This window comes from Hyaena hyaena, unplaced genomic scaffold (genome assembly GCF_003009895.1).
Source record: "Hyaena hyaena isolate Hyena2069 unplaced genomic scaffold, ASM300989v1 scaffold_1519, whole genome shotgun sequence".
NCBI classification, from domain to species: domain Eukaryota; kingdom Metazoa; phylum Chordata; class Mammalia; order Carnivora; family Hyaenidae; genus Hyaena; species Hyaena hyaena.
The window spans coordinates 113796-140990 of NW_024082152.1; the positions used below are offsets into that span (position 1 = coordinate 113796).

The following is a 27195-nucleotide window of genomic DNA, read 5'->3' on the forward strand; positions in this document are numbered from 1 at the left end:
TGGTCACAGAAAGGTCTGCAGTAATATGCAATTCCTTTATTCCTACAAAATCTTATTTATTTAGTAACTGACATATGTTTAAAGTAGAATAAAATTGCAAGGAAGGATATATGAGAACTATAATTGTCTTATAATATACATCAGATCATAGATCTACATTTCCTGAAATGTTTTCCATTTTAAAACAATGCGACATTTTGCTTTGTTTCATCTCAAACTAAATATTTTGGGAGATAAAATTTGTGACTCAAATGTAGTATTATGATTGCAAACATTTTAAAGAGAGACATTTATAAATACCTATCTTAATTTGGGCATTTGAAAAGGAAAAAAAAAGTGAATGAGAGGTATAAATTAATTAGTTTCCTGAGTGATGGATTGAGTAAAAATAACTGAAAGTTTAAATGGTATTAATGAAAGACATAAAGATATTCTATAGTCATGAAAGGCATGAAATGTTTAATGACAGTTAATTATATCATAAGCGTATTTAACCAAATATAATAAGTACTGCTTAAAACATTTAATATCATCCTTAACCTGAATCTGCAGAGACAGACAGCAACATCTATCAATGCCTGATAGATATTTGTTGAATGCAGGAAGGAAGGAAGGAAGGAAGGAAGGAAGGAAGGAAGGAAGGAAGGAAGGAAGGAAGGAAGAAGGGAAGGAAAAGAGGGAGGGAGGACTTGGCTTACATCTACACTGTTGCAGCCTCATCTCCTCTTCTTCCTTTGCTCTTTTCAAGTTTAGGGAACTGTCTCTTCCTTGAACTTGACAACTTCCTTGAGTTTCTTTCTTTTTTTTTTTTTTAATATGGCTATTCTTTTAGAGTGAATTAAAGTTAATTTAGTTTTTTTAAATATTTTTTTATTTATTTCTAGGAGAGAGAGAGAGAGAGAGACAGCGTGAGCAGGGGAGGGCCAGAGAGAGAGGGAGTCACAGACTGAAACAGGCTCCAGGCTCCGAGCTGGCAGTCAGCACAGAGCCCGATGCGGGGCTCGAACCCACGAACCGCGAGATCATGACCCAAGCGAAAGTCGGATGCTTAACTGACTAAGCCACGCAGGCGCCTCCCCCTTGAGTTTCTTTTTGTCTTGGGTTCTCACAAAAGTGTTCTCTTTGTCTAAAATGTTTTGTCTTCCCATTTTGCCACAACTATTAATATTAAGTGTCTCCCCATTGTGAGCTACTACCTAGGCCAAAAAATGAAAATGTTTCATCTCTTTAATTATTTAAAGTTGTATCCACAAAGGATTTTTATTACAGAAACTCGCTTAACTCCAAATTTGAATGTAATTTTAGATTGCAAAGAGTCTTGGATTTAATGTTCAGGGTACAGAATGGTGCAAAAGAGGAAATTCTGAATTTGCTGTCAGACAGATAGCCAAAATGTGTAGCTCAGGGGCATTAGATAGTTTCTTCTTTTCATCCCTGTCTTTGTTCTTTGTTTTGTCCTATATTAAAACGAAATATTAATAGAAGGTAACGTGTTCATTTAAGAATAAAAAAGGAGTAGATATTTTAGATTTCTCTATTCTGCAGATTACAATACTTGGTCCAAAATTGGGTTCTGAAATTCTGGCAAATAAATGAAATTGAGAAATATATGTTATTTTATTAGTTATTATTTTAGTTTCCTAAGCTTGAATACATCAAGGGAAGAAGAGACGAGGCTGCTATAAATAAATTAGTAGACAGTAACTTCAACCATTGTTTTTTTGAAAGCAGAATATGGGCTTATAAAATGCACTGCAGATAGTTAGTTTCTGGTCATCTAATTTCTTTTCTATCCTTTTCTTTTTTCCTTTACTTTTTTATTTATTTAAATTCAAGTTAGTCAACATATAGTGTAATAATGGTTTCAGGAGAATTAAGTGACTCATCACTTACAGGTAACACCCAGTGCTCATCCCAACAAGTGCCCTCTTTATTGCCCATCATCCATTTAGCCCAACCTCCACCGACCTCCCCTCCATCAACCTTCAGTTTGTTCTCTATATTTATGAATCTCTTATGGTTTGTCTCCCTCTCTGTTTTTATCTTATTTTTGCTTCCTTTCCCCTATGTTGATATATTTTGTTTCTTAAATTCCACATATGAGTGAAATCATATGCTATTTGTCTGTCTTTGATTGACTTACTTCGCTTAGCATAATACACTCTTGTTCCATCCATGCTGTTGCAAATGGCAAGATTTCATTCTTTTTGAACATCAAGTAATATTCCATTCCATATATATATATATATATATGTATATATACATATATATACATTGGCTATTGTTGATAGCACTGCTACAAACATTGGGGTGCATGTGCCCTTTCAAATCAACATTTTTGTAGCCTTTGAATGAATACCTAGTAGTGCAATTGCTGGGTCAAAGGACAGTTCTATTTTTTTAATTTTTTGAGGAACCTCCATATTTGTTTTCCAGAGTGGCTGCACCAGTTTGCATTCCCATCAACAGTGCAACATCTATTGTTTCCTGAGTTATTTATTTTAGCTACTCTGACAGGTGTGAGAATGGCAGGAATTCTCATTCTGACAGGAATGAGACAGAATTATAAAACACTGCTCACATCAGGGGACTAATATTGGATGATGGGACAGTCTCTTTAGCAAATGGTGTTGGGAAAATTGAACAATGACATGCAGAAGAATGAAACTGGAACATTTTGTTATATCATACACATACAAAAATTTAATGGATGAAAGACCTTACATAAGAGACAGGAAACCATCAAAATCATAGAGAAGAAAATAGGCAGCAACCACTTTGACCTCAGTTGTTGCAACTACTTACTAGACATGTCTCCAGATGTAAGGGAAATGAAAGCAAAAATGAACTCTTTGGACCTCATCAAGATAAAAACCTGCACAGAAATGGAAATAATCAACAAAAGTAAAAGGCAACTGAAAGAATGGGAGAAGATTTTTGCAAATGACATATTGGATAAAGGGTTAGTATCCAAAGTCTATAAAGAATTTATCAAACTCAATAGCCAAAAAACAAATAATCCATTGAGGAAATGGGCAGAAGACATGAATAGACACTTTTCCACAAAAGACATACAGATGTCTAACAGGCATATGAAAAGGTGCTCAACATCACTCATCAGCAGGGAAATGCAAATCTGATCTTCTAATTGAAAAAGGAATAGAGATAAGAGACTGTGTGTGAATGTGTTTTGAAATGTCATTTTGTGGTCTGCTGCAAATAAGCATGTTAAGTGAATTTTCTATAAGCCCCAGATCTCAATCAATCTAAAGACCACTTCCTGAATAAGTTCATCTAAAACAAAACAAAAACAAAACAAAACAAAACAAAACAAAAATATTTTCTGTCTACAGTCTTTGTCAAAAAACAGGGTAATCTTTTGTAATCAAAAGATATATATGATCAAGTTGGTGACCGTTATAGAGGAACAAGTTCAAGTTTCTATGGCCCTTTCACAAAGTCATATTCTGACTTCAACATGAATCGCACCTGGGAAAAATTATATCATTTTATACAGTTTGTCTTTATTTCAAATTGTACCTTCAGCTTTATCTTCTAGAAAGTTTTATGAGCTTCAAGGTGTCAAAAGACTAGACAAGACAGAATTACAAAACACTGGTCACATCGAGAGACTAATTAATATTAGATGATGGGACATTCTGAATTGATGCTCAAAGGAGTAAAATGTGACAAGTTAAAAACAAAGGAGTTGATAAATGATGACATTCAAAAACCAGGTTCTCCTTAGATTACAGATAACTACTCATAGTGACTCTTTTAACTATTTTCTTCTGTAATTTTTCATTGACAGTAACAGCATCATACACTGTTTGCTTCATCTTGTAACAACCAATGTTCACATGACAAACTGTTAATTGGAGAGAATTCTGAGTTACCTTTTTAGAGCAAAGCCACCTGGATTACTGTTTTCCCCAGAGTGACTCTTCTGTTCTGCAAGAAAGACAATCAGGAAATGCTTTCCAGGCCATTTTAATATGAAATACAAAAGCTTAGAAATCCCCTGTAAATAATTGAAGGCAGCCATTAGGAAAATAGCCAACCATTCTCTTAATGGAGAGGTCATGAGGGACAACAGGCATAGAACTCCTCTGAAAAGTCCAAGGAGCATTTGGTGGTTTATAATTGATTTTTCTGGGCAGATTTCCTTTTTTCAAATAGTAATTATATCAGTGTCATTAATAATGGCTGTTACAAGGGGCCTTGCTTTATTCTCCAAGGAAAAAATTATATCTGGTCAGAGAAGCCTCATAATTATTTCTACTTATTTGAAGCAGATAACAGACTTAGGTTTCCCCCCCCTCATTTGAGAATGTAAGACACTTAAGCCTTCCCCTGAGGAATCAGGATAATAATAGCAGAGCCGGGAAATGAAGCAGCTTCCTACACATCGCTTACTATGCGGGAATAAAGCTAAAAGAGTTTTGCTGTAATAGTTTAACTCCCAGAGCACTTTTGTAGTAATTATTTTTTTTCTAAATTTTAAAGGTCCAATGAATTTCTTGAGGATGTTAAGTATCTTTCTAAATTAAGAAAGTAAGACATTTTCTCAAACAAAATTTCTTTTTAAAGAGATGTACTGATTAACAATTAGAAAAGATGAGCCAAATATCAGAGTTTAGAGGATGGGTTGAAGCAGAGAAATGTCTCAGTTTTTAGCCTAGTCTTTATTAAGACATCTATTTGAATATATCAGGTAATACAAATCCAGATACAAATTTCTTGAGAAATGGACTTTGTGATTTAATTTTATATTTAAACACATACTCTCATACACATACCCACCCACCCCCACACAAACAAACACCAGGTTCATACAATTCTTTTGCTTAGTTTTTCCATACTATGAGTTGATCTATTAATCTTCCCATGGTTCCTTATAGAACTATGTAGTACAGTGCTTGATATATTTTTTAATATTTTAATTAATATTGATTTGCAGAAAAGTTCAAATATTTTATTTTTAATAACCTAAGAAGGTACTGTGTTGGTTCATAAAATCAGTTTAGAAATCTCCTTCATAAGTATTAACTACTTTCCTGTATATCTTTAGTATCCAGGAGTAATTATATAGCGCTAGAAGATTTCTGTTGTTTCTAAGGGTGGCTTTATCCTTTTGTAAGGCAAAGGAATTGTGCTTTCATGGGATCAGGTCTACCCAAACTATCAGAAACTGTTGAGGTCCTGCAAGAGTCAAAGCAACATAAGCCATGATAGCTGAATATAAGGCCAAAGGTATAAGTTTTTCTTCTTCATAATGAGGACTATCCCTGGGGTTGTTTACTTGGAAATATAGTTAGATTGTTTATTTTGCTTTTATTTTAGAGATAGAAAAATAACTACATGGGCTATTTAAATTACCTGCCTTAGTTATTTGGAAAAAAGAGATCTGTTATGTGTATGAAGTGGAGCTTTGTATATTGAATTTTGGACAATATAGTGCAATCTTCTAAATATTTGAAGAAATAAAATGACCATGTTATTGAATGTATAGAGTATGTTTTAAAAGCTATAGGTATTTCAGAATAGTTACATAGCATTTCCTCACAGATAATTTTCTGTTGAAGTCAAATTAAAGAACCACGGTTTCTTTTAAGAGGCCTGACATAGTGGCCGGCGTCTAAGAATGTCCCTAATGACCCCCTCTGTTGTGCAATCCCTGCCATATTATATACGAGGGTTGGTCTGTACGATCAACAAAGACAGAAGTAATAGCAATGGCTAAGATTAGATGATAAAAGATATTGCGTCTTTGGCCTTATATGCACATTCTCTTTTTTATGTGATCAGTTTCCTCTCTCATGAGTGAGCTTGGAAATAGATTCCCTAGTCTCAGTTTCAGCGGACTGTGGCCCAAAATAGCTTGACTACAACCCCCTGTCAACCATGCAGCTAAGCCACTCTTGGATTTCTAATTCTTAGATACTTTGTGAGATAACACATATTCATTATTTTAAACTAGTAACTGTTTGGGTAATTTGTTATACAGTATAACAGAAAACTAATGCAGTTGATCTTTATATGAGGTTAATGTTCAGTACTTTTTCCTGTTAGGGTAGGCTACTAAATAGTATCCTCTAAATGGTAGTAATTTCTAAGAGACAATATGGAATATTCGAAGAGAGCTGGCCTTATATTCAGGATAACTGGACTGTGGTGTTGGTCAATGTCAGAGAAGCCATAATTATTCTAGTCTAGCATCCTAATATACATCAGAATCAGATTAAATTTGCCCTAAAGACCATTCATATTTTTAAATTCCATAATTCTAAAAGGATTTGAATGCTCTCAGTTTGGAAATCTCTTAGCTAATGTAATCTTTATTTACCACAATATTGCCTATTTTTTGACATACTTCTATTTTTATAAATTAAAAAATTTTATGTTTATTATTTTTGAGAGAGAGAGAGAAAATACGAGTGGGGGAGAGGCAGAGAAAGAGAAGGAGATACAGAATCTGAAACAGGCTCCAGGCTCTGAACTGTCAGCACAGAGCACGCACGATGCAGCTCTTGAGCTCAGGAATGGTGAGATCATGACCTTGGCCAATGTCAGATGTTTAACCAACTGAGCCACTTACAAGCCCTTATAAACTTCTAATAATTAAAGAGAAAACAATTAGGTGGGAAGTGATAGAAAGAGAATGTTTGGCTGCAGTGTATCATTTTCATAATCTACTTGGCCTTTATGGAGTAAGAAGAAAGACAAAGAAGAAATGAAAACCATGAGGGAAGACATGAAAAAGTGAACATATTAGAGTAATTTACTCCAACTATATAGTAATGAAAACAATAAAATCTGCCAAAATAAGTAGAACTTCATACTTGATTTGTTCTCATATATATGAGAATGTTTACCACAGTATTATTTTATATTATGTATATATAACATATATATAAAACTTAAATAGAAGAGCAAGAATCCTATAGGAAAGCTAAATACAACCTAAGTTGGAAAGCACAATCAGAATACAACTATTTTTCAATATTTATGGCTATACTACTATACATTTATATCTAATTTGTAAGAAAAATTTTGTTTCTTATTTAATGTCAGATGTTTTGCAGTTCAAGAACTATGTAAATTCATGTTAATAAGCTGATTTTATGCTTTCCAAATTAAGACATTATCATATGCTTATACTAAAGCTTCTTTAGTGACAATACAATAATATTATGAAAAAGTATCAAATGGTTAATATTGATGTGCATGGTATTTTTTATGATTTTTTTAAGTTTATTTATTTTGAGAGAGACAGAGATAGTGCAAGCAGGGTAGGGGCAGAGAGAGAAGGAAGGAGAGAATCTCAAGCAGGCTCCATGCTGCCAGCTGCAAAGTCCTATGTGGGACAGGAACTCATGAGCAGGAACTCATGAGAGCATGAACTGAGCACAAACCAAGAGTTGGTTGCTTAACCAACTGAGCCATCCAGGCCCACAAAGGAGGATGGTACTTTTTAAATGTAGGAACTGGTTCTGCTCTGTAGTTTACTATACAGGGTACTAGTTACTATTTTTATACCTAGCGCACTTATTACCGTATCATCTATAGAACAGAATAATCATTTTGGTTCAGTTTGGATAAGATGTCATTCTGTTTGGGTAACAAAAATTTAAAAAGACCTTAGTGCAGGGACTGAAACCATTTAAAACGCAAACTGGTACCAATATTTTAACTAATCCCAATTTTAGGAGGTTATATGTATTCAATGTCTATGCTTTCCAAGGAGTAAGTAAGATGTATATTAAAAAGTACCATTTAATCTATTCCTCATAATAGATGATTTGGTTGTTATCATTTCACTCCTAACAAATGAGGAAATTCAAGTTTAGGGAAATAGTTGCTATAGTCACACAGGCAATTAGTGTCAAAGCCTGAATTTTAATGCAGGTTTGTCAAAATCCATTATGACTGGATAAAGTATTACTTCCTTTAATTGTCAAGGAGCTAAAAGGGAGTTTTTAAATAATATAATAAGGCCATTTCAACTTGGCTGATAGAAATTGAGAAATTTAAGAGCTTGCCCAAAGACTACAACTACATAGAGGCACAGTTGATAGTAGAACTATCCAGTTCAGTCTCATTTCAATTGCTTTATGATTTTAAGTTATAGTAAATGTTTGTTTTTATGTGTCAAATATTTTATTTCAAAAATATCAGGATGAATTGACCACAGAGGCACTAAAAATTAAATAAATAACAGAAGAAAAATGAAATAAACAGTAGTCTAGTCACTTTTAATGGTTCACCAATATCTAAATATATTTTTATTACAGTTTCTTATTAAGTAACCAGTTGGAGGCTAAAATCTAAGTTGTAGTCAAGAAGTAGGCTGGTGTCTCTCATGAGCTAGCTGTTAATTAACTTGTCTTAAAATGAGATAAGACAGGTAAAGTGTACTCAGTAAATGTGAGTATTATTTTTGTTTATTTTTCATAATCCAACTTAGTTATTAACAAGACTATGTTCTCTACTTTCATTCACAATTGGAAAAGTAGTTTCAAGTATCAGAAATGTGCAAACATTTTAGCTCCCAACTCATTTTTATTTTTCTAATTTATCCAGCAAAACTCAAATGATGGTCTTACAGTAAATAAGGGCTGGTTTCCTAACTTTAATTCTGGATACACTACAAATCCTGGAGTTAGACTTACCTCTGGAAGAAAAAAAAAAATCTGCAAATCAAGTCTATCAGTAGAGGCACAGAGCAGCTCACATATATCTTATGGAAAATTTTTATTAAAAATTTGAATTTTCTTTATGATATTGAAATATCTTGAAATCTACAGACCCTAATAAAAACTGTGCTTAAAAAAGGCACAGTTTAAAAACACATACACAACTTTCACAAAAGTATTTATTGAAGTGAACTATTTCTAGGGAGGAAACCCCATCAAATTTCTGATTGGCTACCAAGAATAGTTGCTATCCTGCCTTACCCTCTGCTTGGGTCTTATTTCTTCTAGTAGCATTTCCTAAATAAATCCCTCAAAGAAAACTGAGCCAAACAATGCACTCTGTAACCTGCCACACTGCCTTTTATAGATGTCTCAAGATAGCTTCACATGATTTTTCACATAATTACAAGTTCAAAATCCTCAGAAGAAATAAATAATGTATCTTTGTTCAGTGTGTGGGCTTTCTTATTAAGCACTGGGTAAAAGACAGAAGCAGTAGAGTATGAGAAGAGAAAGGGTAATATTATGAATTGGTAATTATGTTTGTACTGCCAGCCCTGCATTGTAATTGTTTAAAGGATAGGCAAAAATATGGTTGTATTTTTAACTACATTTAAAATAAGCAAAGCTTACATTTCTCCCCAGGGAATATGATTCAGTCAACATTTTAATAAGGTCAGTGATAAACTAAAAACTTGCTAAGGGTTAGATAACAGAATATAGTTGGAGCTCTCGCTTGAAATTTATATTAGAAAATCTGGCAAGATTTACCTACAGGCATTATATAGTAGTATTTACTCTTCCATCATTTTAAGATGGAAAGTTAGATATCTGACTTGTATATTTAACTTTCAAAAGCAGCAACATTATACTTACATTTTCCACTAATGGAAGAGTAGTTCTTTGAAGGTTGAATGCAATATGAATTCAAGGAAACATACATTAGAAAAATTGGTGTCTGTCAGTGAGTTTTTTGTCTGATTTTCACCGAAATAGATCAGAAATTTAGAGGAAGTTTGAATTTGTATCCTTGTTATTGCCCAGAAGGAATTTTCTAAAGGAATGAGAATATAACAGAAAAACACTAATTTTGCATATTCCAAAAGTACACTAATTCTTGGCAGGCATTAGCCCAAATACTTTACCTAGAATAGTTTTTAATATTTCTTTCCACCACCATCCCCCCTGAAAAGGCACATTTGCAATTCTCTGATAATTTAATATTGTGGTTCTATAATCTTTACTCCAAGCCATATGGTACATTGCATTATTTCTTCCCTCTCAATAACTTAAAAAACTTTTTTTAATATTTATTTTTGAGAGAGAAAGACAGAGTGTGAGTGGGGGAGTAGCAGAGAGAGAGAGAGACAGAGAGAGAGAGAGAGAATCCGATGGAAGCTCCAGGCTCTGAGCTGTTAGCCAAGAGCCCAATGCAGGCCTTGAACTCACAAACCCTAAGATTATGACCTGAGCCTAAGTCAGATGCTTAACTGATTGAGCCACCCAGGTGCTCCTTCTTCTCAATAACTTTTAAGAGAAGGTGGAAATTTATGTGTGAGTAATCATTTTAAAATAGTCATATTTTTATCTTTCCTTAGAAATGCAAAACTTGGTTTTAAAGTATATAGATTTATAGATTGTTGAAGAAATTGGATCGGATTCTCTCTCTCTCTCTCTCTCTGTCTCTCTGTCTCTCTCTCCCTCTCTGCTAATCCCCCACTCACACTCTGTCTTTCTCTCTCAAAAATAAATATTTTTTTTCCTTTTTTGGATATACCAAACCTTTGATATACTAAGCTCAGCTTCTATAATTTCAAATGAATACATTTTTCAAATCAAACAAAAGATAAAGATAGTATAACTGTATGAAAATGGAGAGAATTTAAAACTATAATAGTTAATAGACACATAGTTCTCATATGCATGTAGTCTCTATGATTGATGATAGTGTCAATATCTTTTAAATTTCTTTCTATTTTGATATGTGAAAAACATACAGATGCTGCTTTTGATTCAGTACTGACACCTGTCCCAGGCTTGCTATCCTGAGAATCTCAGCTCCAGGCACCATGGGAGTCCCTGGGCTCACTAAACCAGACAGGCTTTTCTACACAGTGTGGTGTTTGCTGCACAACATGGAAACTGGCTATGAAATCTACTTAATGAGTGTTTGTATCAGTAAATTCCCTTGTTGTCCATTTTTTATCAGGTAATATTGTTTTAACTAGTACCAAATGCTCATATCCAATTTCTCTGTGGTAGACATCATAACAAGTAAGGATTATGAAAAAGAAAGAAAACAACAACACAAAACTTAAACAGCTTGGGAATTTGCTGACTTCCTTAGAAGCACTCAAATGTCCCTGAAACTGACTTGGTCCTTACTACATTTTGCTTCAACTCATATATTAGGTTCTAATAACATATGAACTTTAGAGCATCTATAAAGGTCTTACCTAGTTATAAAGATGGTTCAATGTTTAAGTTCATGAGCGTGTTTAGAGGGTTGTGATTATTTTTCCTTTATCCACACTTGATAAACTGAGGTAATGGAGAATCAGGGCCTCTAGAGACTTCCAGTTCAAAGCACCAGTCCTTGAATCAGCACTGCAAGCATTCCCCAGGAGCTGGTTCCCAATGTAAATCCTCATCCCACTCCCCAGGTCCCCAATCCACCTCCAGTCAACTGAATCATAGTCCTACTTTCAACAAGATCCTCTTGTGATTCAGGCAATCCGTATGCCCTTTGCTCCATCCCACTTTTCTTAGTTCCTACATAATAACCACATGTAGGTTTACATGCAAGTTTACATTTAGGTTGCAAAATGTATAAATTAGAGATGGCCACAGGGAAAGGAGGGTACAAAGAATGAAGGAGATATGCTTCCATACCTAAAGAGTGGATGAAGGTTAAGAGTGGCATTTGGAAGTGAAGAGAAAATTTACTTCTTTAAATACCAAAGTGAAGGAAATATAACAAAAGAAAATTAGGAATGTACATTGTCCATTTTCTAAAAAAGAAAGGTTTTAAAAAATTTCTACAGTTGATTATTTTATTTTTAATCAAATTAAGTGTAGATTACTGATTAAGTTATCTTTAGAAAAAATGATTTTCAGTATTTATTGAATTGCTATCTGGGGTAAAACTATCTTGAGCAAGTAGAATAAGAAAGGAAGGGAGAAGCAAAGAGACTTGTATAAAGTTTCATATTGAGAACCATGTGACTTCATAAGAAGAGGCATGCAAACTTCTCTCTAAAGAGCCTACCTTAAATCACCCCTGACAGATAAAAATATTTACCATAATTGAAAGCTACCTACAAATCTCCTCACATTTTTTAAAAACAATACTCTGATCTCAAGACATGTAATTATGTAATTTTATACAAAACGAATATATACTTTATTAGTAAACTAAGTGAAACACTGGCAGATACATTAATTCAGTATTTTATGTAGATAATTATTGACCATATGGATATAAGAAATGCTTCCTTTCTCATGATGAGTTTTCTTGAAGAAAATCTAAAAACTGCTGACTGTGGTAAAAATTAACAAGAGAACTTTAAGAAAAAGACTTTTCCAGTCATAGTGTCTTTAAATACTGGATGTAAGAATAATGAACATTTATGGGGGACTCATGTTTGCAAAATGAGCTACCAGTTGGTACTTAGTGGAGCTGTACAGCACCCTGCTGAAATAGGTATGTTTTATTGCTGCCATTTTACAGATGCAAAATGGGCTTTAGAGAGTAATGAAGTGTTTGGCCTCAGGGAACCCAGAAAATCAGTATCAGCAGAAAGCACTGAGTTTTTTGAGACATCCGATTGTGATGCAAGTACCAAGGCCAATATTAACAACTGCTTACTGGCTCTGTGATTTTAATTTCTTGTGCCTTAATTTCCTCATCTGTAAAATGGGAAGAGTAATAGTATTTACCTCAAAGCTTGTTAAAAAGTACCTGCTATGTAACAGGCCAACCACTGTCCATAAATCATTAGCGGTGTGCCTTTCTGAGTGCTGGAGGGGTGAAGGTAGACAAAGGAAATCCTTGTCCTCATGGGCTTATATTCTATGTAATAACAGAACATCATCTTAGTTGATAGACATCTGCGTATGGGTTCTTGTTATGGACAGGTAGAAATAGGGATTTCTTGAGGCTTTTTTCTCTGTTTTTTAAATTGCTATGTTAATTTCACAGTGGCTGAGTGACTTTCCTCACTTTTCTGGGAATGAGTGCTGAACAAAGAGAGGATTTTTATTAATTTCTTTAGGATATTACTGAAAGCAAACAGTTGTTTCAGCATTAGGCACTGATTGTGCATTGAGTGACAAAGACAAGAAATGATCTCCTTTTTTCTTCAGGGGCTCACAAACTAGTGAGAGAGTCAGATACACATATGAATGACACTAATCAAGACTAACTTTGATAGATATCATAAAAGAACAAAGAAGTAGGAGAAAGAAAAGTGCCTTGGGCAGAGTAGAAAAGGAGAGGAAAACTCAAGAAGGTGAACAAAAAAAGGTAAAGAGAGGAGGGAAGAGTAGAGATAAGGAGGGCATGTGTGATGGTCAATGGAATTTTTGGTATTTTATAACTGCCAAGAGGGTTTGCAAATTTGAGAGGTGGAGACTGGGGGGTTGGGAGCAGATAATGTCTTAGTTTTGCTGAAACAACTTTCTAGGCCAAAAATGGAATTTTTCCCACCTGGGGTACCACATCAGCAAACCAAATACAACTTTTGTATCCCTGTAAATTCTCTGACCAAAACCTCAGCATATCCATTCAGCCCATCCCCAAGCACCAAGCCAACTCTACACTTCTTTCCTTCTTCTCTTTCCACCCCAAACAAGGTTAAATATGTGGCCACACCCTATCAGATATTTTCTACTTTTCTTCTCTTTGTTCTTTATCCTATAAAAGTTTCCTGCCTTCTACCCCATATTGTGGTTCTCTAAAAGGAGACTGTCCACTTCATGATGTATTAAATAAAGTGTGCTTGTATCACCTAAATTGTCTTTTTTTTTTTTTTTTTTTAACAGTTCCCTCACTATGAGTAGGCTCTGCTTTTGGAGAAAAGTATTGTTAGTAAGTAAATGAAATATAATTTTTTGGTAATATATTTGACTTTCTCATTATTTATTTTAAGTGTCATTCAAATTATATTTGCTTGAGTTTAAAAAAATGAAACATTTTTTGAGTATGAAAAAGTAACTAAGAATTGGGGGGGGTATAATTAACTGATGAGACAATATCTAATTAGTTATAATCAACAAGGAATATGTTTTCTTCTCCATAACCCTCTCATCACACACAGGTAGAAAGACAATGGTAGCTAGGTCTTAATTTTTATCTATAATTATACTGTGAAGAATATTGTTCCCTGTGGTAAAATTTCTTTTACAATGTGTGTGTGTGCATTTAGTTTCAGCATACATAAATGAGAAACTAAGTTTTTTGAGTTATGGGATAACATATCTATAAACTATATGGATAAAAACATAGTAACATCTGGAAACAGCTAGAACTATGAGATTATCTTTCTACCCTTATTTTACAGATAAATAAAATGGAGTAAGAAAGTTAAGACCTGAGCCAAACTCAAATTTTTGATCACCCAGGTCAATGCCTTTTTCTAATATTACACATTCTTTGAGGAAAAAGTCACTGCTAACAGCAGTGAGTTGCTTGACCTCAGATATTTGTGGACACTGCACATTCTAAGCACCAAACTTCTTTCCTGATTTATAGGATAATGTTCTCAGGGAGAACTTAATAAAACAGCATAAATTCCTCAGAGAATAATGTAAATATTGATTGTTTGTGGATTAATTATGAGTTAGCAATACAGAGTGACTTTGATTAAACGGAAATGGAAGGTTTAAAATGCCATAAATTAAAGACTGAGGCACCAGTATTAAAGACTGAGGAGAATATGAAAGTTACAGTGAGCCGAGGATTAAAATTCTCTCACAGCTCTCTGAGCACTGAGCTACCTTAATAGTTGGTGCACTATCAGATGGATCCCTTTGGATCATCTTTATCTGTTCCTGCTCCCACTCCTCGCCACCAGTGCCTATGTTTTTTTGACTCTAATGGTTTGTATCTGGCATCTTCTTTAAAGACCTAAACTTGGGCCACCAAAGCCACTACAGAGAACCAGAAGTGCCAATGACTTTGTTTTCTGTATACCTCATTAGGACTTTAGTCAATGACTAACTGGAGTCAGAGCATGGGAGCTCAACTTCTTTTATCTCCATAGGATGAACTCTGAGATGTAATTTACTCCAGGGCTCCCTTTGGTCACTGAGTTTGACTGGCATCTTTTTTTATAGTCCTGCTTCCCCATTCTTCAATCAGTTTTCCTGGGAGCTTTCTAAAATAATCACTTGCTAATAAAATCCTGTCTCAGGTCTTGCTTACGGGCAATGACATTTAGGACCCAACCATCCATCCATCCATTCATCCATCCATCCATCCATCCATCCATTCATCCATCCATCCATATTTATCTAAGCTTGCTACTTCCCTCTCTCTTCCTTGCCTCCATTTATGTACTTCTGTCCCCCATAGCACTCCAACTCAACAGGCAACATTCAAAACAACAGGGTGTACACTCTATTCCATTCTATATTTCTCTATATTTCTGTAACCATGCATACTTATACACATAGGAGGGGATATTTGTGTTCCAAAATTAGGATCATTTGCACATATATTTCTTTGTATTTTGCTTTTCTTACTGAACAATATTTAGGTTCCCAATAAAGAAGGAAATTAACACTTGCAACTAGGAATTCTATCGTTAAGTTGTCCTAGTTATAAGTTTTATAAAAATATTTGCTTGGATGGAGAAATAATTTTATAGAAGCTAACAAGTAAAATGTAGTTAAATCTGAAGGCATAGGTGTGAAAAGTTTTAATCCTATCAATCATTTTATGCTCACTCTGAAAGGTTTGATATTCTAACACTTTTGACTGGTTGCCTCTACATATGAAAAGATACAATTCCTTTGTATACTGATTCTATGTTGTATTATATGTCAAATATTTCCCTAATTCTTTTTTAAAAAGTTTTTAAAAAAAGGTTTATTTATTTTTGAGAGAGAGAGACAGTGTGAGCAGGGGAGGAACAGAAAGAGAGGGAGACACAGAATCTGAAGCAGGCTCCAGGCTCTAGTTGTCAGCACAGAGCCGAACACAAGGCTCAGACTCGCAAACCGTGAGATCATGACCTGAACTGAAGTCAGACGCTTAACCAACTGAGACACACAGGCACCTCCCTAATTCTTTCTTAAATTAAATTAAATGATTTCTAATACTGATTTTCATCTTTGGGTCTGTTTATAAAATTGATCCTTGCAGCCCACTAGAAGACTTGATATCTTTCTTCATTTCCGTTTTGCAAATGTGAAGTATGAGACATAGGAAGGTTAATTGACTTTTCTTGGCCACTGGCATAATGAGAGTCATTATCAGAACATGAACCAGGAATCCTTGGCTTCCAACTCTATGTTTACTACATGTTTAGTGACTCTATAGGCACTAGATCATTGCCATCTTCTTAAAAAATAGACTCCTTCATAAAATTATTTATTTCACCATTAAAACATAAAAATATGTCAGTATCTTTCAGAATCTTACTGATTTCTAAAATTTTGGTTGGATGATTATGGTTCCCTTTTTACAGAATCTGTATGATTTGTCCTTAACTGGAAATATTACAAGTTATCTTCATCTTCAAACATTTGAAACATAAATGACAATAAAATGAGAATTATTTTTTGTGTACAAAATATAGCCTTTATAAAACATAGAGGAATATTTTCATCCTGAAAAGTTGTTAATATATATGTGCCCATTGTTTTTTAAATAATGAGAACTTTTGCATACCTAAAGATCTATTTAATCTAGTAGACACAAAATATGTTTTCTTTGTGACAGCATGCTAGAGGTTGTAACATTTGAAAGGAGAGCAACAGGGTTTCCGAGCACATGCTGGCTCGGCTAATGTGCACAATCTGAAATCTAATTAAAACTCAGTAAATTTCTCTTTTCTTAGACTATGGAATTACTTATGTGAGTTCATGATAATGACAGTTTTCATTGACCACATAATGCTGAAATTACTAGAAGGTCAAAAATGGGTACAGGCAGGCTACAGAGTTACCTCTTCCTTTTTCAAACGTACATTTGTTCAGAAGCAATAGAAGAGAACAACATAGACTTCTAATTCTGTTCTTGTCCTATATTTCTTCAGGGGAAATCAAAATTTATTTATGACGTTCCTTTGGTTCTAGTAAGTTTCAGAAATGCAAGAAGTTCCTTCTGACTTTAGTAGACAATTAGAAATTATACATAATTTTACATTATTTTAAAAATTTTAATGTTCCCTTTGTCAATATTCCAGAGCAGTATTGGCACAATGAGACGTACTAGAATTTCTATGTCCTCTGCTATAATATCTATAGCAACAATATCATAATAGTGAGGAATAAGGGGAAAAACATATAGAAAGAATGTGAATACAAGAAAGGTAAGGAAGTATATAATTTGGGAAGATATAATAATTAAGAACAATTTTAAATTACAAAAATTAAAATTAAGATTAAGTTGATTTATAAATCAGATTTATCTTGCTTCTTAAAAAGGTAAAACAACTGATCTAAATATAAAGAAGCATTTTAATTCATCAGCTATTTCCATTTATCCCTTACTCATTCTTTCCAAATTATAGTTAACTGTAACTTTAAACTCATTGGCAAACAATATGAGCTACACAAACTCTCTCTTTAAGTTATAGCAATTCCATTTTACTATGTATTCCAAGTTAATTTTAGAAACAATGTTATGTCAGCTAAACTGTTAGTTGAAGGAGTTACTACCTTTTACTATGTTGGAAGAATCCCTATAGTAAGTAAATCATGACAGAGATGAACATCTCATGTCTTCTAACTTTATAATCGGATATAAAACAAGACAAATTCAGAAAAGTATAAGCACAATAGTAAATTAGAGAGTTTTCAAAGACATAGTAAGTATGAGGTTATGGCAAAGAACAGGTTTTAAGTAAAGTAATATAACAACAGGCTCAATATATACATATATATGTATATGTAGTTTTTTAGGAAGCTCCAAATAAGACCTACTTTCTCATAGTACTTGATCTCGTAGTCCAGAACGGCTCCATTGGAAAAAGCAGGTGCTTGCCATGATAGGGCAATGCTATTTTGGGATGCCCAGTCCTTCCTTACCATACCTATCAGGGAAGGTGCTGAAAGGAAAGAAAATAACTAAGAATTAATTGGCAGGAATCATTCTCTATAATCCTTTCTTTAATATTTTGTCTTCCAAGGAAAATATAATTCTTGTTGAAAAGAATAGCAACTGTTGATGACATATTAATAAGAAAGGCTCAGGATCTACTCTATTTAATCCAAATAAAGTATTAAAATATATTTAGAAACACTATTAGGGAATATAGGAAATACTCAAATAGTCTAACAATGAGAGCCAGAACTCATCATCTTCATCTTTGTTAGAGGAGGACATTTTTCTTTAAAATGGCTTTGGTTTTAGACTATGACATGAGGTACAATACATTTGGATCCCATATTTTATCATATCTAAGTCTGCTATAAAAAATACTCTGAAATTACAAGATCATTTATAGACTTTTCCTTCTCTTCAAGACTTAGTACTTTATAAAATCTTAGTACTTCATAAAACTTTACATTACAAACATCTTATCTTTAGTAAATTATTACATACCAATGCGAGAATTATTTCTTTTGTGACATTTGAATAAAATTGAAACATTTAACTTCTGAAGTTTATTTTCAGGATTATGTCTTTTTCCCTCTATATAACATTGTTTTTACAACCCAATCCTAACCTAAAGTAATCTTATATTAAACTTCCAAGATTTCACTGGAATTATATATCATAATTTTCACTAACAAAATACTCATTTTAAGTATTCCAATTTTTAAAAACAATAGGTTTTTACTTAGAAGTTAAAATTCACTTATAAAAAGAAACATACAAATTGAATATACTGAGATATACCATTTTTCACCAATCAGATTGGCAAAAATCCAAAAATTTGACACCAGGTTCTACTGACTAGGCTATGGGGAAAAGCACTTTAGTACATTGTCAGTGGGAATGCAAAATGGTACAACTTTTATGACGGGAAATTAACAATTTAAGGCAAATTATATGTTCATTTACACTTGGGCTTTTTGGAATCTATCCCAAAGATACACTGAACAAACACAAAGTGACATATTTATAAGACTACTCACCGAAATTTATTTGTAAGGATTGGAAATAATTTAACTGTCCATCAAAAAGAGACTGGTTGAAAAACTATGCTACATTCACCAGAGAATTATGACTATAAATATTCCATATAAATATGGAGGTTTTTCAGGATATATTTTTAAATGGAAAAAGTAAGATGGGAAAAGATATAAAAAACAATGTAAAGATAAGCCTAAGAATAAAGAAATAATAATAGTCAACCTTAGGAGTGGGAGGCAAGAGTATGGACACAATAAGGTTAGAAGATTGAAATCTCAATATGCTTCCCCTTGAAGATTTACTTTGGAATCCTGTCAAGAGTTAAATGCTTAGAAAGCAAAGTATTTAAAAATCAATCTCAAAAAATTAAAAGAAAAATGAAACCTGTGTATTGAGGCATAGCTTCCAAGAGTAACTACTTAAAGTGACTTTAAAAGATAGGAGTTTGGCATATAACCCAAAGAGATAATCTTAAAACAATCTGCAAAAATTATTAAATTGTTTTTAGTATTGATATTGTTGTTGGTAGTATTTGTATTGTAAATCTGAATCTGTTTGTGTGTGTGTGTGTGTGTGTGTGTGTGTGTATGTTGAGGGTTAAAGCAAATGAGTAGTTACTTTGGTGTTATTGAGGACTAGGTCTGTTTATTTTTTTTTTCAACAGGAAATGGAGATACAGATATCAGATCAATGAAGGTACATAAAACTCTGTAATAATAAACTCATATTGGAATTATCATTATGAACTCACAATGTCTTTCCAACTCATTTCCAGAAATCTATTCAAATAAGCCAATTGCAGGTGAGAATAGAATTTGAAAAAATTGATTCTCTATGATTAAAATAAATATGCTTTAAATTTCTAACAAAGCCTCAAGTATTAAGTTTGGTATTTTGTTTCTGAATGTTGCCTTTGCATCTTAGGATAAAGTATTTCTTAAATTTGTGAGAATGACAAGTTTGGTTCTCCTAAGGAAATAAGTGCTTTAGAAATTATATTTAAAACTCTTCCAGCTGTTCAATGAAAACATTACTGTTGCACTAAAATATATTCTTAAAAATGAGTGATGATAATTATAGAAGTCTCTAAAAAGCAGAAGAGTTTGTGCTATAAGCTAAAACAGAAGTGGATAGCATGGTAAATAAGAAAAAGTGCTTAGATAATTCATATTTAAATTGAGCCTCATTCAGTACTAATAAACTACCATTAGTAAATTTCATTAATGTTTTTGAATTATAGTATAATAGTGTATTAATGGAGTTTTATGGAAAAATTATAACTTTAAGATGAATCATACATAAAGTTAAAAGTTGACTTAAATATAACAATTCATTATGATTTTTAAAAATGTCCTGTTCATGTATACAATCTTATGGTTAACTTTTAGTTTAATGTGCAATGTCATAAGGCAATAATATTACCAGTGTACTACATTTTGCCACATAATTATTTACCACTCAAGGTCAAATGATATAATCTTTGTAAAACTGATAATAAATTCAACTGTGGAAGCATATTAGAATAACTTTGATTAGGGGTGCCTGAGTGGCTCAGTCGGTTAAGTGTCTGACTTTGGCTCAGGTCATGATCTCACGGTTCGTGGGTTCAAGCCCCATGTCGGGCTCTGTGCTGACTGCCAGCTCAGAGTCTGAAGCCTGTTTCAGTCTGTGACTCCATCTCTCTCTGACCCTCCCTTGCTCACAGTATCTCTCTCTCTCTCAGAAATAAATAAAACATTAAAAAAAAATTTTTAGAATGACTATTGATTAACATGTAGGTATTAACTTTTCTATTTCCAATTCTCCAATCAATAGTATAGGTATATCACTTAAATTTTATGAGTCCTTTCCTATATTTCTATAAAATAGAAATAAAGAAAACATATTCTTTAACTACTCTTGGAAGTACTACTGATTATGTTATTTTCTAAGCAATCTAGTTATAAATTCTTCACTTACATATGGACTTCGCTGTCCAAGAACTGTATAAACTCTAAAATTTCTTCATTTCTGCACATCCTTTTTATATGTAAATATATTTTACATAGTTGCAAAATATATATAATTTTATATAACTCTTTTTAACCACGTATTTGAAAACCTATTCTATATTTTCACATAGTCTCCATAATTATTACTTTCATGGAAAAATAGTCAATTATGTTTCTACTTTATCAGATCATTCCCCTAATGGTCAAGTTTCCCATATTGTCCTGTTAGAGTTTTCATATTTTATGCACACATTTTTTATTATGTTATTTTACAGAGAAAAGTGCTTTACATAATTTGGATTTTCTGAACCATACTATGTATTAATCTACTGTTTTTCAAAAGAGCTGCATAATATACACTAGACACACATTTTAAACAGTTATGAATTAAAGCAGAGGATGTGGGAAATAATTTATAGGTCAATATATATCCCAAATGCTGCATTTTCTATTTTCAGAGAAGGCTAGCACCATATGGAATTTTATTTTAAAATATGGCATCAATACATGAAACCTCAAGAATTTGTTTTGAACATATTTCACAAATTTGTTTTCTTAACCTGAGTTTATATAACATCTGAATTTGGCATATTGTGATAACACTGTAGTACCAAGAAACATAAAGGGGAAAATACACTTATTTCTTCACATAAGAAAAACTAATTTTAGAACACAGAGGGCAACTATTGATTTTTACTTCTGATTCTAAAAAGTCAGAGAAAGAAATAAATAGTCAGGGAAATAATATCTTCTGGAGTTTGTCAGATCAGAGACTAACCGAAAGACATGAAGGCTCAAGCAATGTTTCTTGAGTAAAGAATTGTGCATTCAGTATAGTTTTCAGTAGAATTGTATTTCTGATATACATCCTTTCTTAAGCCTTCAAAATCTTAGCTTTGACCTTCAAAATAAATGATTGTTGAATAGATTACCACATTTTTGAAAATGGTTTTAATACAACCCTTTCTGATTACTACATCTTCTGAATCTCAAATAGTTTAACAGGAACTATATGGCAAAATAAGAAAAGTACATCATGGAGTTAGTGAACAAAGGAGATTTTATTCACATTAGGATGCATGTTATGTTCTGATGCATATAAATACCTGAAAGAATTATAAATGATCCTAGTTAATTATTAAAAAAATTTTTTTAATGTTTTTTAAAAATTTATTTCTGAGAGAGAGAGAGAGACAGCATGAGCAGAGGAGGGTAAGAGAGAGAGAGAGATACAGAATCTGAAACAGTCTCCAGGCTCTGAGCTAGCTGTCAGCACAGAGCCCAATGAGGGGCTCCAACCCACGAGCCGTGAGATCATGACCTGAGCCCAAGTTGGACACTTAACCAACTGGGCCACCCAGGCATCCCTCTAGTTAATTATTTTGATCCTAATTAAGTTTTAACTGTGTGTGTGTGTGTGTGTGTGTGTGTGTGTTTAGGTCAAAAAGAAAGAGATGGGAGAGAGCAAGAGCACACTCCCACACACATGTATTTGTGACAGTGAAAATCTTCACAATGAATGTTAAAGGGTAGAATCTTAGTACTAGGATAGAGTTGTAAGTCATTTAGTATATTATTATCAGCAATGCAGAAAATCCCTCAACATATCGTTGTTAGGTGACTATCCACTTTTACTTCAACAGTTGCTCTAAAGAGGGTACTACTTCTTAAGGCTATCCATTTCCGCTGAAGAATCTCTATTTTTTAAGAAATTCTCACATGGGGTCTTCCTGTAACTTTAACCTAGGTCCTGGTTCTTAGCTTTAGCATTAATGAAATTAAGACTTCACTTTTGCTCATCTATCATACTTCTTATTTTTTTCTTTCTCTCTTTTTCCTATCCTTTTCCTTCCTTCCTCTCTTCTTTCTTCATTTCCTTTTTTAGTACTTTTCACTGTCTTTTCTTTATTGCTTTCCTTTCTCTTGTTCTCTGTGTTTCTTTCCAGAGAGATGTATGTGTGTGTGTGTGTGTGTTTGTGGTGGGGTTGGCAGAGTGGGATAATCAATGACATAATGAAATGTAAATAATATAATAAATAAATAACAATAGTATAATAAATAAATAATATAGGCCACAAATTGCAAATTAGAACAGATTTTTAAGACTATGATTTTCCCTTTTTCTTTGCTAATGAACCAATGGTTCAAGTATAGTTGTCAAGCAAGAATATGGAGTAGTGTTTCATTCAGTAGATGCTCAAGAAAAAGACATGCTATAAACAATACAATTCTACTTGTGAAGTTTCGTAAATGTGGTATTTATCACATTAATTGACATATTTGAAACCTGAAAGCATACTTTAAACTATTTTTGATCTATGTCTTGTTTTGGAAATGGTTACTAAATATATAATGTTTTATACAACATAATATATCTTAATAGTATCTTCCTCATGTGCTTTTATTTTTATATTTTTCTTGTAATCAGAGTTTAATGGTAATATATATTGTTACCTACTTTCCCTGTGGTTGAAATCTGGTTATGAGTTTGAAATACACATGAAATATAGAGCTGAACTGATGCTTTATTTTCTTTCTGGTTCCTAGCTTTGTCCTTTACCTGGAAATAACACTACGGTATGCCAAGCCGTATGACAGCTGTGATAGGATGAATAATGGCTCACGAATAGATTCACATCTAATCCCCAGAATCTGTGAATGTTCCTCTCTGGTAAAAGAGACTTTGCAGTTTTGATTAAGCTAAGGATTTTGAGATGGAAAGATTATCCTGAATTACCCAGGTGGCCCTGATGTAATCACAAGTGCTATAAAAGGGAAGCGGGAGGCAACTTGTCTACAGAAGAGAAAGCTCTGAGCCAAAGAATGTAGGCAACCTGTAGAAAGTAGAAGAGGGAAGGAATTAATTCTCCTTGGAGTCTCCAGAAAAACCAGCTCTGTTTTCATCCCTATAAGACTCATGTTGGACTTCTATGTCCACAGCTATAAGATAATAAATATGTGTTTTTCTTGAAACAGTAAATTGGTAGTAATTTGTTACAGTAGTAACAGGAAAATTACAACACTTCAACTGCTTTATCTTTAAAGACTTTAATTTGGGATACATTTATGGTTCCTTAAGGAAAGTGGTAGGTTCTAAAAAATTAGTTTCTAAGAAAATAAAACAAAAACAAAAAATTTCTAAAGCAGTGATTAAAAAGGCATCTATTTAATTACCTAATTCATTGATAATTTAACTACTTTAAAAAAGTATCTTGTTTCTTTTAAACATATTATAAAAAAATAACATTTTTGGATGCTCTCATCCTAAAAATTTTCCTTACTTAACCTACAGTCTGTCAGGTTTCTCACTTTTTGACCTTTCTTATTAACAAAGGGAGAGGTTTTCCTCTTTCTGATTATACCACCTCAAGCTATTGGTGATAATCGGACTTTTTTTCCAGTTTTTCCTCCAAGTTAATGTTGTTCTGTGTTTCAAAAAAGCCCTTAGCTCTGAATTTCAAAAGTCTTTTCCAAAGACTTTGTGTCATGTAACACAAAGCTTGGCCACTCTACTTCTTCCTATCATGTCAATGTGACACTGGTAGGTAGCTTGACAAGACAAGTGAAAAGTTGTGGAAATATTTGCAAAACTTTCACTATCTGTGGAGGCCGTGGTGAAAAATCACTTCCAAAATAATAAGTCAAAATGGTACAGCACTGTCAGCACTTAATTATAGAGAGTAAAACCTGAAATATTAACTTTAAAGTTCTTTTCAGTATAATCTGTGCCTTTTTAATTTCTACTTTATTAGTTTATGATTGGCTGATTTAATGTGTTGACTGTTAAGGTTGTCTGTAGGCTGCTGTTTATAGTAATTTATACCACATACCTCTACTGACTATTATATCATTCCTATCATTCCAGGGGCATTTGAAAAATTGTTTATATTACAGATGCTATAAAATGTGGTTTCTTTGAAACATAAAGAAAAAAAAGTATCCCCAAATTAGATCAGCCTGAGATTCTGCTGACCTTATTATTACCTGTCAATTTTTTAATTTTTTAATTCTTTTAATAGTTTATTATCAAGTTGGTTTCCATATAACACCCTGTGCTCATCCCCACAAGTGCCCTCCCATGCTCATCAACCTGTCAATTTTTAGTAAAAAGATACATGTTCTGCCAGTATTTTCTAAGAATTTAATATATGCTGTTATCCAGTATATCAGAACATTGGTCTGTCTAGAAGACCAAAATCAAGAACGTGTCCCTTCTCAGCTTAACTTCAGTTTCTTTATTTGTGACATCCCATTTTTTTTAAAATCAAGAATACTGGTTTCTAGTAATTTTTCTAGGTAAAAATACTATTATTTGAACTGTAAAATTATATAAATTATAAGAATACTATATAAATAGATTTAAAATATTATAGTTATTTTTGAATATGGTTTGTAACTCCTGGGCCTCACCTGACTCATCAAATATTTATTCTACATATAGGGAAAAAATGAGCCCATTTAAATACCATCAAAAAAGGAAAAAAATGAGCAGGAAAGTCATTTATACATAGCAACTAAAATAATTTTAACTAGTACTGTGGAAAGGAGGCAGCTAAGTGATAACATTTGCAAAAACATAAATCTTTAAAATAATATAATGAATACAGGCTCCTGGGTGGCTCAGTTGGTTGAGTGTCCAACTTTTGATTTTGGCTCAAGTCATGATCTCGCAGTTTGTGGGTCGAGCCCCACATCCGGTTCTGCACTGATGCATGGAGTCGGCTTGGGATCCTCTCTCTCTCCCTCTCTCCCTGCCCCTAATGCACTCTTAATCTCTCTCTCAAAATAAAAAAATAAATTTTAAAAAATAAAATAATGAGTGGATAAAGTTTTACAAATTTTATTGCTACATTAAAAAAAAAGTTTGGATGTTTGAAAGAACTCCATACAATAGATTACAATGAAGCTGTTTTAAAATTAATGTAGATACACAGCCATGGGAAAATAAGTGTCATACTTAAAGTGACAAAAACAAGTTGTAAATCAACATGCATGCTATGATTTAACAACAACAACAACAAAAAACCTAGGAAAGCCTGGGTGGCTCAGTCGTTTAGCGTCTGACTTTGACTCAGGTTATGATCTTGCAGTCTGTGAGTTCAAGCCCTGCATCAGGCTCTGTGCTGATGGCTCAGAGCCTGGAGCCTGTTTCAGATTCTGTATCTACCTCTCTGTCCCTACTCCACTTATACTCTGCCTCTCTCTCCTTAAAAAATAAATAAACATAAAAAAGTATTTAAAATTTTTAAATAGTAAATACCCCCAAATTGTTAACTAAATTATATAACTATTGTATAACCAAATTGTATAACTATCAAGAACATGTTGGAAGATTTGGGAATGGATGATGAAATAAATGATGAGCTAGCTTCCCTACCAAATATTAGTTCAGCAATATTTACAAAAAGGTCATTCATTACTGCAGAGATGACCCTCTGCAGAGAACAAAGAAAAGCAAATAGATGATACACCTGTTTGGGACTAAGAATCCCTGAAAGTTAACCAAGGAACATTTTTTGAACTTACTCTGGCTGCAAAATACTTAGATATCAAAGGTTTCTTGATGTTACACTCAAGACTGTTGCCAATATGATCAAGAGGAAAACAAGGAGATCTGCAAAGCCTTCAATATCAAAACGGACTTTATTAAAGAAGAAGAAGCCCAGGTATGCAAACAGAACCAGCAGTATGAAAAGAAATGAAATGTTGTTCCTGACACGAACGCTGCAAGGATTGTTCTAAATACTAGTTGAACTGTTCTATTTAAAGTTTTTAACCCTGGGGTGCCTGGGTGGCTCAGTCAGTTGAGCATTGGACTCCAGCTCAGGTCATGATTTTGCAGTCTGTGAGTTCAAGCCCCGTCTTGGGCTCTGTACTGACAGCTCAGAGCCTGGAGCCTGCTTCAGATTCTGTGTCTCCCAATCTCTCTGTCCCTCCCCCAGTCATTCTTTAGAGTCTCTCAAAAACGAATAAATGTTAAAAATATTTAAAGGTCTTAACATTCGACAAATAGCAGACAAATGAAGCAGCAAGTCAATTATATTAGCAGAATAATATTGCCATTGTATACAGAGTTTGAGTACAGATTCCAAACCTATGGCCGAGTTTCTTCTAGATCAACAGTTTTTATTCTTTGCTCTGAATAAAACTGAACCCTGGATGTCTATTAATATATGATGAATATGTATGCACATATATGCAT

General features: G+C 33.3%; 1 protein-coding gene across 1 annotated transcript in view; it reads right to left on the reverse strand.

Moving 5' to 3' along the window:
* Positions 1-27195, reverse strand: part of LOC120225811 (ephrin type-A receptor 6-like) — a gene marked incomplete at both ends in the record, with an annotated part of 255586 nt that overhangs the window by 74970 nt on the left and 153421 nt on the right. The window contains one exon of the mRNA XM_039223998.1: positions 17847-17971. Within this exon, the coding sequence (XP_039079929.1) occupies positions 17847-17971 (125 nt within the window). The remainder of the gene's footprint in view (positions 1-17846; positions 17972-27195) is intronic.